At 48.2% G+C, this 14,280-nt stretch overlaps 1 protein-coding gene across 2 annotated transcripts in view; it reads left to right on the top strand.

The window, feature by feature from the left end:
- Ide (Insulin degrading metalloproteinase) overlaps nucleotides 1–14,280 on the top strand; it is a 99,187-nt gene that overhangs the window by 44,357 nt on the left and 40,550 nt on the right. For both annotated transcript variants that reach the window (XM_077688252.1, XM_077688251.1), the window contains exons 13-17: nucleotides 6,846–6,948; nucleotides 8,484–8,579; nucleotides 9,327–9,353; nucleotides 9,414–9,496; nucleotides 11,134–11,278. In XM_077688252.1, the coding sequence (XP_077544378.1) occupies nucleotides 6,846–6,948; nucleotides 8,484–8,579; nucleotides 9,327–9,353; nucleotides 9,414–9,496; nucleotides 11,134–11,278 (454 nt within the window). The remainder of the gene's footprint in view (nucleotides 1–6,845; nucleotides 6,949–8,483; nucleotides 8,580–9,326; nucleotides 9,354–9,413; nucleotides 9,497–11,133; nucleotides 11,279–14,280) is intronic.

Here is a 14,280-nt window from a genome sequence, read left to right as displayed (position 1 = left end):
GACTTTTCCTGACACACACTAGCTTTGCCGATGTAGCGCGACGGGGGGCGGCGCTACACTCGGTTCGAGTTCCCCTTGGAACCCTCCCAGTGAGGCCCCAAGGGACACCCCAAGCCCCTTCAGTGCCGGTGGCTAAGGCCACTGCACATGCCACAAAAGAAGCGTCAAGGGCTGCCCCAGCACCCCTTGATGCCAACGCTAGGCCCCTTGCTGGCACTGCAGTGCCGGTCCCTGCTGAGAGGAAGGCTGCCGCAACCAGCCAGCCTAGCCCTGCTGACGAGGCTTCGCAAGAAGCCATGGACACAACGCCAAGCCCTCCATTGCGCGGTACTCCGATAGGGCGCGGCACGTCGCTTGACCGTTCAAAGCAAAAGACACCTAGGGTCACGGCTCCTGGGAAGGTGTCTTGAGCCTGGGAGGGTGACAGCATGGCACTTCCTTAATCCTTGTTCAGCATAAGCTGATGGTAACTGATAATGTAGTCCAATGGAACTGCAGAGGCCTCCTGAAAAACTTGGACGATATCTATGAATTGCTGTCACAACACCAAATAAGTACCGTAATTACCCGATTCTAACGCGCCCCCGATTCTAACGCGCACCCGATTTTCCAGGCAAAAAACCGAAAAAACTTGCACCTCCGTTTGTAACGTGCAAGGGACTTTGTCAGCAAGAAAAACGAATGCGAGAGAAACGGGCGATTTATTCCCCGAAGTAATCTCACTCATCTCACTCCTCGTCGCTCTCCGAGAGCTCCTTGTCGCCTTCCGCTGACCACGACATCTCGTCCTCGGTTCCGTCAAGCGCGTTCGCGATGCCACACTTCTGAACGAACGTTCAACCATGTTCGATGGGGTCGTGGCCCACGCCTCGCATGCCCATCCCGAGAGCTTCTCCAGAGGCATACGCTTCAGCCAACCGCTCGTTGTGAACGCGTTGGAGCCGCTCGTAAGCCGCGGAAGCGGCGAACCTTCGTTGCCGCTGCTGTCATTGCTGTTATCAAGCACGCAAGTGGAATAATTTGAGGATTTCTGTGAACGCCGAAAGAAAAGTCTAGGCGCCTAGATCCGAAAAACTGTTGCTAAAAGCCAACGTTTTTAGATTACCCAATCTAAAAACGTTGATAAAAGCTTTGGCGCCATCTTGAGATGGCGATGGCGATGGGTGGAACGAAATTTCAGCTGTTTGGGCAGTTTTGGTTTCGTATTCGATTCTAACGCGCATGCGATTTTTCGGCCTAATTTTGCGGAAAAAAGGTGCGCGTTAGAATCGGGTAATTACGGTATTATGTGTCTCCAGGAGGCACACTTGAGGACGAACCAAACAAACTTCTTAAAGAACTACTCAGTATTTAGGAAAGACAGAGATGGCTGCATGCACCCCTCTGGAGGAGTTGCGATTATCGTGCAAAAATCAGTGCCATGCCAGTTCTTACCGCTACAGACCACTTTAGAGGCTGTAGCCATACGAGCCATTATCTTAAATAAACTGGTAACAGTATGCTCACTGTACATACCTCCAGACCACGGGCTCTCCAGTATGGAGTTTGAAACATTAGTTGATCAGCTGCCAGAGCCGTATCTGCTAGTTGGGGATTGTAATGCTCACCACCCACTCTGGGGTTCTGCACGCACGGATGTTAGAGGACGCCTCTTTGAAAAGTTCCTGTTATCATCTGGAGCGTGCATACTTAACAAGAAAGACCCAACATACTATAACACAACACATGCCACGTACTCCTGCATAGATCTCGCCATAGCCTCTCCAGTTCTGTTTCCAGCACTCCAGTGGAAGGTCATTAATAACCTGTACGGAAGTGACCACTTTCCAGTAAGCCTCAAGCTTTTAGACAATAAACAAGACAACACTCCATGCCCACAAAAGTTCAAGGAGGAGGCCGCAGACTGGAAAAAATTCAAAGAGCTCTCTGAGTGTCACTATACACTTATAGACAACCTTGGTATTGACGAAGCTGCTGAGACTCTGACCACCCATATAATTGAAGCTGCGCTGAAGTCCATCCCCCAGGCTTCTTCTAGTAGGGTTACTAAGCCAAAACCTTGGTGGAATGATGATTGCAGGCAGGCCCGTAAGGAACAGAATAAGGCATGGGGTGTCTTGCGTAGGTGCCCAACGTCTGAAAACTTGGTACTTTTCAAGCGGGCAAAGGCCAATGGCAGAAGGGTACGGCGTATTGCGAAAAGAGAAAGCTGGAATCGTTTTGTGTCATCAATCACATCATATACTGACACGCGGAAAGTATGGAGGAGAATCAAAGCACTCCGAGGAAGTAACACTCTTACGCACCCTTTGGTCAGCACAAGTGGAGACACTTTACAAGACCAAGCGAATGCCCTAGGCAAGCATTTTGAGTATGTATCAAGCTCAGCTCACTATTCAAATAACTTCCTGATACACAAGAATGCAGAGGAACGGAAGATCGTACATGACAAACGGCAGTCTGAGGTAGGGTATAATTGCCCCTTCACTATGCAGGAGCTTAAAGTTGCGCTCACTACTTGTGGTAAATCATCACCAGGGCGAGACCGAATAACATATACCATGACTAAGCACCTGCACCACAGCACGCTAGTAGCGCTCTTACTGTTGTTTAACAAGATCTGGCGTGCAGGGCGGTTTCCAAAAGTGTGGAAAGAAGCTATTGTGGTGCCGATTCTAAAGGAGGGGAAAGATCCATCACTTGCAACTAGTTTTAGACCGGTCGCTTTGACCAGTTGCTTATGCAAGGTCTTCGAAAAAATGATTAACCGTCGCCTTATCTACTTTCTTGAGTACCATGGTATTATAGACAATCGCCAGGCGGGTTTTCGCTCTGGTAGATCTACAGCAGACCACCTAGTGGCTATTGAATCCTACATCAGGGATGCATTTGTTCATAAGCAGCATTATTTATCAGTTTTCTTTGACCTCCAGAAAGCTTATGACACAGCCTGGCGTTATGGTATTCTTTGTGATCTGCGCCGCCTTGGAGTTTGTGGAAACATGCTGAACAGTTTGAAAGATTACCTTTCGGAGCGCACCTTTCAGGTTAGGGTTGGAAACGTCCTCTCGAAAAGATGTTCGTCCAAGAAAATGGAGTGCCGCAGGGTGGTGTGCTTAGCTGCACCCTTTTTATTGTTAAAATGAATTCCTTAGGAACTGCACTGCCTCACTCCATATCCTACTCACTATATGTTGATGATGTGCACATTGCCTTTAAATCATGTAATATGTCCATTTGTGAGAGGCAAATCCAACTAGCTGCAAACAAACTTACAAAATGGGCAGATGAGAATGGCTTCTGTTTTAACCCAGAAAAAAGCACGTGTGTGGTCTTCTCTAAGCAGCGTGGTATCCGCCCAGATCCCGTTATTACACTCAATGAAACACCCATAGCGGTAAAAAAGGAGCACAAGTTCCTTGGGGTTGTGCTTGATGACAAACTTTCATTCATTGCACACCTCAAACGCCTTAGAGTTAAATGTTTGGATACAGTCAGGATCCTGAAAGTCCTCTCACACCAGTCTTGGGGTACTGACACAAAGTGCCTATTGGCCTTATTCAATAGCCTTGTGAGGTCCCGCATCGACTATGGGTGTCTTGTTTATCAATCCGCCGCGAGAACAGCACTAAAGATGCTAGACCCTGTCTACCATCTTGGCCTTCGTCTGGCTACAGGCGCTTTCCGAACAAGCCCTGTTTTAAGCCTGTATGTGGAAGCCAATCAGTGGTCTCTTGAAACACAGCGGAAGTACACTGGGTTGAATTATGCTCTAAAAGTGACATCTTTGACCGGACACCCTAACAGCACTCTAGGTAACCAGGCAATCAAGCTTTTTGAAAAGCGACCTGCCATGGCTGAGCCATTTCTTCTGTCGGTGAGGGCACTGGCCGAAGGCCTGGGAATATCCTTCACTGACGCTCAGAAAACCAGCTTTGCTGACCTTGTCCCTCCATGGGATCTGTGCCCTATCTCTTGTGATCTCTCTTTTATGAAGATTGACAAAAGAACCGCTCCAAAGCAATTAATTATGCAGCATTTTTTGCTTTTGCAGAACAAGTACAGAGCATCTGAGTTCTACACAGATGCTTCCAAGTCAACTGGTGCAGTATCATGTGCTGCTCATGGTCCAAACTTTTCCACGTCAAAGACTATGCCTAAAGCCACATCTACATTCACTGCTGAAACACACGGCCTTGTATTGGCTGTAGAGTATATTATTCAGAACAATGTCCAAAAGTCAGTGATATTCACTGATTCTCAAAGTGCTGTGCAGGCTTTAGCATCAGGAAAGTTACAAAAAAAATCCAGTCTTTAATCAATTGCTAAAACTACTGTGCTCAGCCCACAAACAAAAACTTGAAATCACAGTCTGTTGGGTCCCAGGTCACTGCGGCATAGCCGGAAATGAGCAAGCAGACAGGAATGCTGTAACTGCAGCTCTTCGGAGTGACCTAGATATTCAAAGCGTCCCGTACGAGGATCTTAAAGCGTACGTACGTAAGAGGCTGCGCGACCAATGGCAGGAAGATTGGAATAGGCAAACAGCAAACAAATTGCACATGGTAAAACCCAAGTTAGGTAGATCGATCCCTGAGAAACGGGACAGGATCACAGAGGTTACTCTCTGTAGACTGCGCATAGGCCATACACATGCTACACATGCGTACCTATTGAAAGGAACAGAACAGCCACGCTGCTTGAGGTGTGGAGGGTCGCTATCAGTCACTCACGTACTAGTAGAATGCAAACTACTTGAACCGCAAAGAAAGCTTCATTTTCTAGAATTGTACACACGTATGATCCCTCAACACCCATTGCTGTTTTTATCAGACGAGCCATTTTTCTCTGTTAACCGTGTTTTTAAGTACCTCTCAGGCGTAGATTTTTTAAGGTATGTGTCATATCACCCGTGAGCCGAGCCACCATCGCACGCTAGAACCCGGTAGGGCCTCTCACTGCTACCGCAAAGACGGTGGCAAGGGGTGCACGTAGAAAAATCCTGACATAGTGACAATTGTTTTTACTTGGCCCTCTACACCAATTCTTTTTTTAACAGAAATTTGAGATACCTTTTATTATATATTTTGTACTTTATATTCCCACTTGAATAATCCTCACCATAGTACTGGCGCTCTTTGGCCTTGATGCCCTTGCGCCAAGAAAACCTAACATCATCATCACAGTGTCAGGAAAAGAGCTTTGGCATTGTTACTCTCTCAGAGCTGGTGCGTATTGGTGAGTGTAAAGCAAGAAAATTTACAGCAGCACCAAGCTTTCCCTTCTGCTTTCTAGAGAGTAGGAGTTCTTTTCTCGCTTCCCTCGGGGAAAGCAGAATTTTACAGTTTTCCCCCTTGCAACAGGTGTGTTGTGGAAAGCATTGCCCGAAACGTGACACAAGTCAAACAGTATGCACTGTACGGTACGTTATAGCAGGCCAGTAAAGCCACTGGGGGGCTCTGTAGCATCCACCATTGTCCCACGTACAGCGGCACCAAATCCTCCCCTGGTGTGTCCTGGCGGTCCCCAGGCATTAGTCGTCGTGGCAACGACTGGAGAAGGGGGCAAGGGGGTTGTGTGACGCTGCTCGTGGTCGTGACGTCATTTTTTCAGTTGGTCGGTGAGGGGTTGCAATGCCGGCCTTGCAGCTGCCGCGCGCCCACGTTTTGCGCCGCAAGCGGCGAAAAACACGAGTGAACGGTGGCCGCGACGGTTGGCACTTTGGAATCGCATCTTGCGCAGCCTTGTGATTGGTATGTTTTTTTAAATAATGAAAAGAATATAACACGCAGGTTGAGATGCTTATACGTGTCAAAGTTTTGTGTTTGTTTATATGTTCTAGTATTACGAGAATGTTTGTTTCTTTTTTTATTCAAGGTTCATTACTACATCGGTTGGATGGTATATATGATATAGAGATTTTAGCATCACGGCTTTTCTTGCGTTGCTCGTCTAACAGGCGTAACGCCACACTGCATCCTTCTAACAAACAATGATAACCACTGGTGGTAGTTCACTTCCATTGGGGTCCCTGGTCGTCCATGACTTGGCATCCGGGCACTTGCTGTCTGTCCACTAAAAATGGGGCAGGGGAACCAGAAAAACAGGATAAGCTTGAGCGTATTCATTAGGCAGACGTCTCGTGTTTCATTACCAGCTGCTTGTGACGATTGATTAGTTGTGATAAACTGATACACAAATTTCGAGGTCTCCTTTAAATTACAGCTTCTACGACAGCATAAGTCAGCATGCCTCAATTACCACTAGCACATGGAGCCACAATTCACTGTATGAGCGAGGGGATTCTTGAGAGCGGTTGCTTACCTGTCATCTTTGGGAGGCAAGAAACTTCGAGGTGTTCCTGCTCCTCCCCGGGCTCCACTTAGCCTTCCAAGACAAATGGTGAACATTTCTCTGTTGCCCCATCTTGCAGAGAGCGGCGGGTTCAGAATTGTCCACTACAACAACCAAACTTTGCAAACGCCGGTCCTTGCTTCAATAGACGTAGGAGTTGCCACCCGCCCAAATGTTCGCCACAGCAAAGCACCTAGATTGGGACAGACAGCAAGTGTCTGGGCGCCAAGTCATGGCTCAGCGCAGAGGCCAGCAAGAAAAAAAGCAAAACACGTTCCGACGCGGTTTTTCGGGCAGTTGGGCGTTGGTGAGCGGACTTGAGAAACTGGGCGAAAGTGAAACGAAGGCCAGGCTGCGGCGTCAGGCTGTGGCGCCAGGATTGCCGTATTCAAAAACAAAACTAGGCAAAAGTTGCCGACCAGTGGTAAAACACAACAGTTCTTAATGCTGCACCAACATGGTATTAAACATGAATTGTTGCATGTCTTTAGGATTGCCGTGGTTGCCAAGTGCTTCATGGGACAGACTGATACCGTTGAGAAATGGTATGGCACGATGTACAAGCTGGAGCATATACCTGACAAGGTCATGCAGGTAGGCCTGTTTTTCTTCTGCTGGGTTGTCTAATAGTATTCACAGTCAGCATAGGAGCCCTTTTTTCGTTACTTGCCCTTGGGCAGACTGTAGTCGCAATTGACTGTAGTTGTCACGTGTCTCGCCGCACTTGGAATGATCAGGAGAAGGCTTGTTCACACATGAAAGAGTTCATAATGACAAAAGAATTACATACACTAAGGGAAATACAATGTACAAAACCCCAAAATAGTATAGCTCACTTATAGTGAACCTGGTTTTAATGAAATCCTGGCTATAACGAACAAATCTTCATTTCCCATAACTACCGTATTTACTCGCGTAATGAACCCACTTTTTTTCCAGAAAATTCGGCATGAATTTGGGGGGAGGGTTCATTATGCGGGAAAAAACTGCAACAGATAGTATTTTAAAAGTTGAAACTCCACACAATAAAGTTGCTAAGAGAAGTGCGTCAGAGCTTTACCATTTCCGTAAAAACACCTCGGCGATTATGTAGCGCTGACCCTAGCGCTGACAGGTCCAATGCCTTTGGGACGCACGTCATGCTTCAACTCCTTCCCCGCTCCACCACCTGTCACCTCCTCCGCCATCACACACTTTGTGGATCTGGCCCCTTATTCCTGGCGCACACTCACCAGTCTTTTCGCCGTCTTCTTCTTTTCCACTTCTAGACAGTAGTACATAAAAGAAATGACACCATGGCCACTAACTGCTGTTGATTTGTGTCCAGTGTTAATGAAACTTGCTCGTCAGTCAATCTTGTATTACTGCTAATGGTTAACTACCGTACTTACCCGGTTCTAACGCGCACCCGATAATCCTGGGAAAAAAAAAAAAAAAAGAAAACTTGCATCTCCGATTGTACCGCGCACGCAACTTTGCTGCCCAGAAAAATGAATGCGAGAGAAACGGCCGATTTATTTCCCGAAGTAATCTCGCTCATCGTGCTCCTTGTCGCTTTCTGCCGACCACATCTCGTCCTCGGTGCCGTCGAGCGCATTCGCGATGCCACACTTCTGAACGAACGTTCAACCGTGGTCGATGGGATCCTGGCTCACGCCTCACACGCCCATCCCGCGAGCTTCTCCAGAGGCGCACGCTTCAGCCGACCGCTCGTTTTGAACGCGCGAGTGCAGCGCGTAAGCCATTCGTGGAAGCAGCGCACCGTCGTTGCCGCTGCTGCCATTGCTGTTGTCAAGCGCACAAGTGGAACGATTTGACGATTTGTGTGAACGCCGATGGAAGAGCCTAGGTGCCTGGGCTTTCTCCGTCCGAAAAATCGTTGCCAAAGGCTTTGGTGCCATCTTGAGATGGCGATGGGTGGGGCGGAATTTCCGCTGTTTCAGCAGTTTCAGTTTTGCATCCGATTCTAACGCGCATGCGATTTTTCGCTCTTTTGTTCCGGAAAAAAAGTGCACGTTAGAATCGGGTGAGTACGGTAACTCTGTGCATTCCTTTGTAATATTTGACTTTACTTGCCTAAGTTTGACATTTGAGGAAGGCTTAGGGGAGCAACTGCATTGTGTGCACAGGAATGGAAGCAAGCCGGGACTCATGAGAACCTCAAGTTGCCCCCTCGCAACGAGTTCATCCCAAGCAACTTTGACCTGTATTCATGCGAACCAGAGGTGGGTTGATTGTTTTGTTCAGTGCTATTTTGGCTGCAAATTTACAGAAAAAAGAAAACTTCTGTATTTCTAAACATTTTTTTGCTTTTGAGACCAAATAAAGCTGGGTGGGCTGCTCCCTGCCCTGGGATGTGCACATTTTTTATGAAGGTAAACATGGCAACATGGGGGAAATGCTCACTCTTGGTTCCAAAAACTAGTTCCAAAAATTGTTGAAATAGTGTGCAACTATGCAAGCAATCTGGAGGCTTGAAAAGTGCAGTCCACAATTCTGAAGCACTGCCTACTTGTGTGCAGAGGACACCTGTATGTCGATTCTGAAGCTTCGCTACTAAGGCTGCCTTTGACACCCCCTCATGAGGGAGCACAAGAGCTACCTTTGTGCCCCTATACACTCGCACTGAAACAGCTTCTCGGCTGGGAATCCTTGCCCCCAAAGCATGCCCACTTGTTTCTTTTCCCCAGCTGGGTTCCTGGTTGGCCACGGCCAGTGCCAGAGTTGATCTAACTTGGAATGGCTTCCGTGCTTCCGTTATGACCAGAGTACATTCGGCTGCAAAGATGTCTTTGGGGGGGAAATTGTTGGCTGTTTCCTTAGTCCGCATCTGCTCTAGGGGGTAGCACAGCAACAGTGTTGTCAGCATTCTCCACCCAAGTGTACTCGCTTGTCATTCCATGTTCTGGCAGTATGACATAGCAAGAACTTTCTTTATTGGCTTTTTTTTTTTTTTTTTTTTTTTTTTTCAGGGTGAACAGCTACCTGTGATGATTAAGGTAAGCGTACTCACTCAGGAAAAGTTTTAATCGTCCTAAGACTGCCTTCTGTAATTGCAGAACACGGAATCTACACGTGTTTGGTTTGTGCAAGACCATGTGTACAAACTCCCCAAGGCTGTGCTTCACTTTGAGTTCAAAAGGTGAGGGAAAGGAATTTTGTAATGTACTCTGCTGTAAAGCTCTGCAGTAAAGCTTGTGGTGCTTCAAGGATGCATTCTTGACTAGCTATGCTTGAGTGAGAAATGCCGAGACATAGTGGCCACATGGCAGTGTAGAAATATTTGTGCATGGGTTCGAGTGCTTGCGCAAGCAGTGCATCTGCAGTGCGATGGCCTTCGTGGCCAAAGCGGTACAAGTCAGATGCAAGCGTACGATGGTCCCTCACGGCAGATGCAGAGCACTTTGATCGATCACAAAGTTGTTTGTAGGCTTAGGCCCTGTTATCTTGCAACTGCAGGTACCCTCCACGATTGGTTCTTTCACCAGGTAGAGTCCCCAAACATCTGATGCACATGTTTGAGCTCGGCTGCTTGGGGTAGAGGAAGTATTTTTCTCCACAAGAGACCAATCAGAAAGCACCCACAAGCATTGTCGTTTTCACAGCGAGCAGACGTCATCATACCACAGATCAAGCACTTTGCAAGTCGGAATGCAGGTTGTACTAAGGCCGCTTGCCAAATTGGCGGCCCCCACTAGCTGTGCTAGACCCAAACACGTGCGCAAGTGATGTATAAGGACTGCAAAGGTTCCCACACTATCAGCCGCTTTTACAGCAAGGGTATTTTAGCAAATTCACAAAAGTAAAGGTCTTAAGTGCTCTGTATATGTCTTAGAATGTCTTCCCAGCAATGCATTCGTGTTAGAGGTGAGGACAACTTTATGCTGGCTTTCCCACATTGTGTGTTGTGCAGTGAAGCATGGCCACGGTCACACCCCCACTTTATACTGCTCTCCTGCTGCCACCACCTCTTTCCCAAGTCATATACACTGCTTGCCACACGCTATCCATCTCCCCTCTGCCAATTGTGCACATCCATTTGGGGAGGGGGACACTATTGACATACCTGTTCTGCTGGGGGGAGATTCCAACATCTCACGGCAACCACACTGCCGTCCTCTGGGCTCGAGCGGTTTGGGTGGGTGTGTTACACAGACAGTAAGATGCCTGACACGGGAGAAAAATGGACAGCCTCATGTCTGTCTGCTCGAGTAAAACTGCAGTCCTTCCAAGTTGCATTCAGCTAATTGTGTCAGAAGTACGCTCGATCGCAAATTACAAGCAAACGTGTTTTGTTTCGTACACTCCTTGCACTGCACCCAGCTTCACTGGTCATCCTTCTCCACGGAGTGGAAGAGCACTGAATTTTTCAAGGCGCGAGCGTATGTGCGCGTGATACCCGCTGTTGGAAATTTTGATTGATTGATTGTAGGGTTTAACGCACCGACACAACACAGGCGATGAGGCGCGCCGTAGTGGAGGGCTCCGGATTAATTTTGACCACCTCGGGATTTTTAATGTGCGCCGAAATCTCGTACGCATGGGCGTTTTTGCTTTTCGCCTCCATCAGAAAAGCGGCCGCCGCGGCCGGGAATCGAAACCGCGACCTCATGCTTAGCGGTTGGAAATTTTGAGTGAGCTGCTTGATGGACAGTGTTGCTTTTCATGTTGCTTTTCATCTGTTGCTTTTCACGTGTATGCTGTTTGTGCGTCGATATGCCTCCAGTGCCTGTTTTGTGGCTTCACTCGAGACTTGGTGCTCTCTGCCCTTCCTCCCAGCCCTGTGGCCTACCAGGACCCGCACCACACCAACATGACGCACATGTTCGTGCGGCTCTTCACGGATGCGCTGAACGAGTACACGTATGCGGCAAGGCAGGCCGGCCTCAGCTACTCCCTCGACAACACCATCTACGGCATTGTGGTGTGTGGGGCCGCTGCGCAGCACCTCTTTCTCAAGCATGCTTTGAGGCATGCCTGTTCAGAGTAGATTGGCTTTCACTGGGGCCATATAGATGGTATTCACTGAAAAGTTTAGCTGTCAGTATCTTCGCCTGGCCACTCTAGAAACAGCCATGTCCGTGCCTCTGCGGCACAGTCATGACGCGGCTTGTGCCACTGCACCCGCGCCTTGCAGAAGAAAAAAAACGGCATGCGTCGTCTGCCCTGTTTCAACCGATTCTCAACGGTGGTGTCAACAGATACGTTATACGCCTCGAGCGCGGCCTGTAGGGGCGCCACTGAAATCCCCCTAGCGGCCCGTTTCGAAAGCAGGCGCGGGAGTCCCTGGCTCGCTCCCCCCTGTCGCTGTTGCTTTTGGGGCTCGTTCAAGACAGCGATTTACCGTTTGTCCGCGTTCAAAATACCGAATAACGTGGAGCAGGCACTCTGTTTGCAAGCGTGGTGTGTTCACGAGAGTATAAACGTTTATGACGCGATCTTAGTGAGATCTATATGAGCGCCGGGCGTGTGTCACAGGCCGGCGTCCCGAAGCCAGCATTTGCATGCAGCTGATTGCAATTCCGCTGCCCTGAAATTTAGTGGCAGTGTCTCCGTAAGCAGTGTTTCTTCCGATGGTCATGTTGCGGCCATACACACTATGATGTAAATCGACTTTGTGCACTTACAAAATCCAGCGGAGCACTCATACCTGACAGCATGCAAGTTACGCCTGCCAATATCACATATCAGATATTGATCAGTACCATGAACAAGGCAATGCGGCATAAATTTCACAAACATTGTACCAAAGAAGTACGATGGATAATGCAAAATTACACTCTGGAGTCAGCACACGACGACAAATTTAATGCTGTGTCGTCTTGTCCCGAGGTGAGCGCTCGCAAAGATTCATTTGTTACATTTATCCTCCACGAGAAGCGCGAAGATGGGCTTATAGAATAATCCGCGTCCGTGACCAAACTCTTCTTCGAAACATCGTCATATGACACAGGGAGACTGCAGAATCTAGCATAAACCGAAATCAGAGACCCTTATGAGATACGACACTCTTCCAACGAGCCCGCGTGTACGAGATTTCGGCGCACGTTAAGGATCTCCAAGTGGTCAAAATTAATCCGGACCCCTCCACTCCGGCGTGCCTCATCGTCTCCGTTGCGTCGGCGCGTTAAACCTTGCAACCAATCAATCAACTCTTCCAACGACACCTCGTATCGCTTGTGAACTGCCAACCCTGTATTCTCCAAAAAATGCGTCCGCCGAGTGATCAGCCGTTCGTTGAAGGCGAAAAACAAAAGAAAAGTGAACACGCAGCTTGTGTGTGTGGTTACTAAAACGTTCATTCGTTGATTTCGCTCCGCATTTGTAAACAACGATAGTTGAGCGTCCTCCTCCTCACCCCCCTCCCCCCCCCCATGTCTAGCGAAATATCAGTGCATTTCGCATCTAGTTGGTCTGGTGAATACTAACTTGCTCAAACAAACGTCTTTAGCATTTCAGAAGCTGCACTCATTTTTTTTTTTCATTCCCCTACGACTATTCTTTTTTATTCCTGACTTGCAGACCTTTCATTTTCCCGTGGTTTCATTAACATATACCTTGGTTCTTACTATAAGGCATGAGTGGGCACATATCTGACAATGCACAGGCTTTGAGTGTACTTAACATTTTTGCGTGGCTTATATTCCCATAAAAGGCACAAGTTTTTGTCAGCTATTGGGTTATCACATCCCCGAAACATATTTTTCTACGACGTACATATTCGAAGAAAAGCCGCATTTGTTTGCGCTGCAAAACGAACCAACCTCTTACAGTGCCAATATCAGGTCTAAACGAGGCGATCACTTGTGCTGACGTGTTCGAAGGTGACAGCGGTGATATGCTGCTGCCGTCGCCGACGCCCGCAAGAGCGGCCAAGAAGCGCGCAGGTACCGCCTCCCCGGGTAGCTCTTGTTGGCGTTAGAGCGCTCTACCAAGACGCAGCTGTTTTTTTTAAGTGCCCTAAACGTGCAGTTAGCTTATAGATGTCACCATAACAAGTTGTTTAGTGCGCGGAAAGGCAAAAAGAAGCGAAGAGAACCAAAACACTGCATGACCACCTATCAGCCACGAAGCGCTAATCCCGCAAACGCCGCGGAGAAGCGGCGGCAGGCGGCGCAGCGATCGCGAATCTCGAGGCGTATACCCCTGTCACACGGGCGCTTTCAATCTGGATCGGAGCGAAGCGCAATTGACTTTTCGAGCGGGCTCGACGCACCGTCGCTGCTACATGGCACGTTTGAATTCCGATTGAGAAGTTGCACCGGTTGCACTCATGTATGCCAGACAGTGCCAGAAATGTACTTCGCAGCTGGCGTCTGGTAACTTTGCACGACCGTTAAGTATACGTAACTATGTAAATGTTACTGTACACTTATTTGGGTCAAGTTACTTGATAAAATTTCTGGCATTAGTTGAATAACTTTTGTGCCATTAGTTTGCGGGGACGAGAGTATCACCACTACCGTCCAATCGTGCTTGGAAACCTCAATTGCGCTAGAAAAACTGGGATTGAGTTCCAGTGAGATCAGGCGCGATTGCGATTGAAGCTGCCATGTAGAGCGCCAGATCCGGATTGAGTTCAATCTTGATCGACTCAATCACGATTGAAAGTGCCCGTGTGACGGGTATGATTAATCACACTCACATTGGAGTCGAGGCTTTTGCATTCGGTGAGGGGCAGTGTGGAACATCACACACACGTCGTGTGCTTAGCACAGACAGATAGCGCCTAATCGCGGAGCCCGCATGTGTACCACGCCTGTAAGTACAGCCTAAGCCTATAGGTGCCAAGCACAGGATACGGGATGAGCACAAAATAAAAACATTTTGCAGCTGTTAACAGACGCATTAGGTTCCCTAAAAATGTTGTCAATTTCACTGCAGTCAAACAATTATCTAGAAATTGAGAAAGTTCGTGTCGTTCTG

The sequence above is a fragment of the Haemaphysalis longicornis genome, unplaced genomic scaffold (assembly GCF_048455015.1).
Source record: "Haemaphysalis longicornis isolate Haplotype H1 unplaced genomic scaffold, Haemaphysalis longicornis Haplotype H1 scaffold_1, whole genome shotgun sequence".
Taxonomy (NCBI): domain Eukaryota; kingdom Metazoa; phylum Arthropoda; class Arachnida; order Ixodida; family Ixodidae; genus Haemaphysalis; species Haemaphysalis longicornis.
The sequence above is the reverse complement of the archived record's forward strand: the minus strand, read 5'-3'. Positions and strand labels throughout refer to the sequence as shown.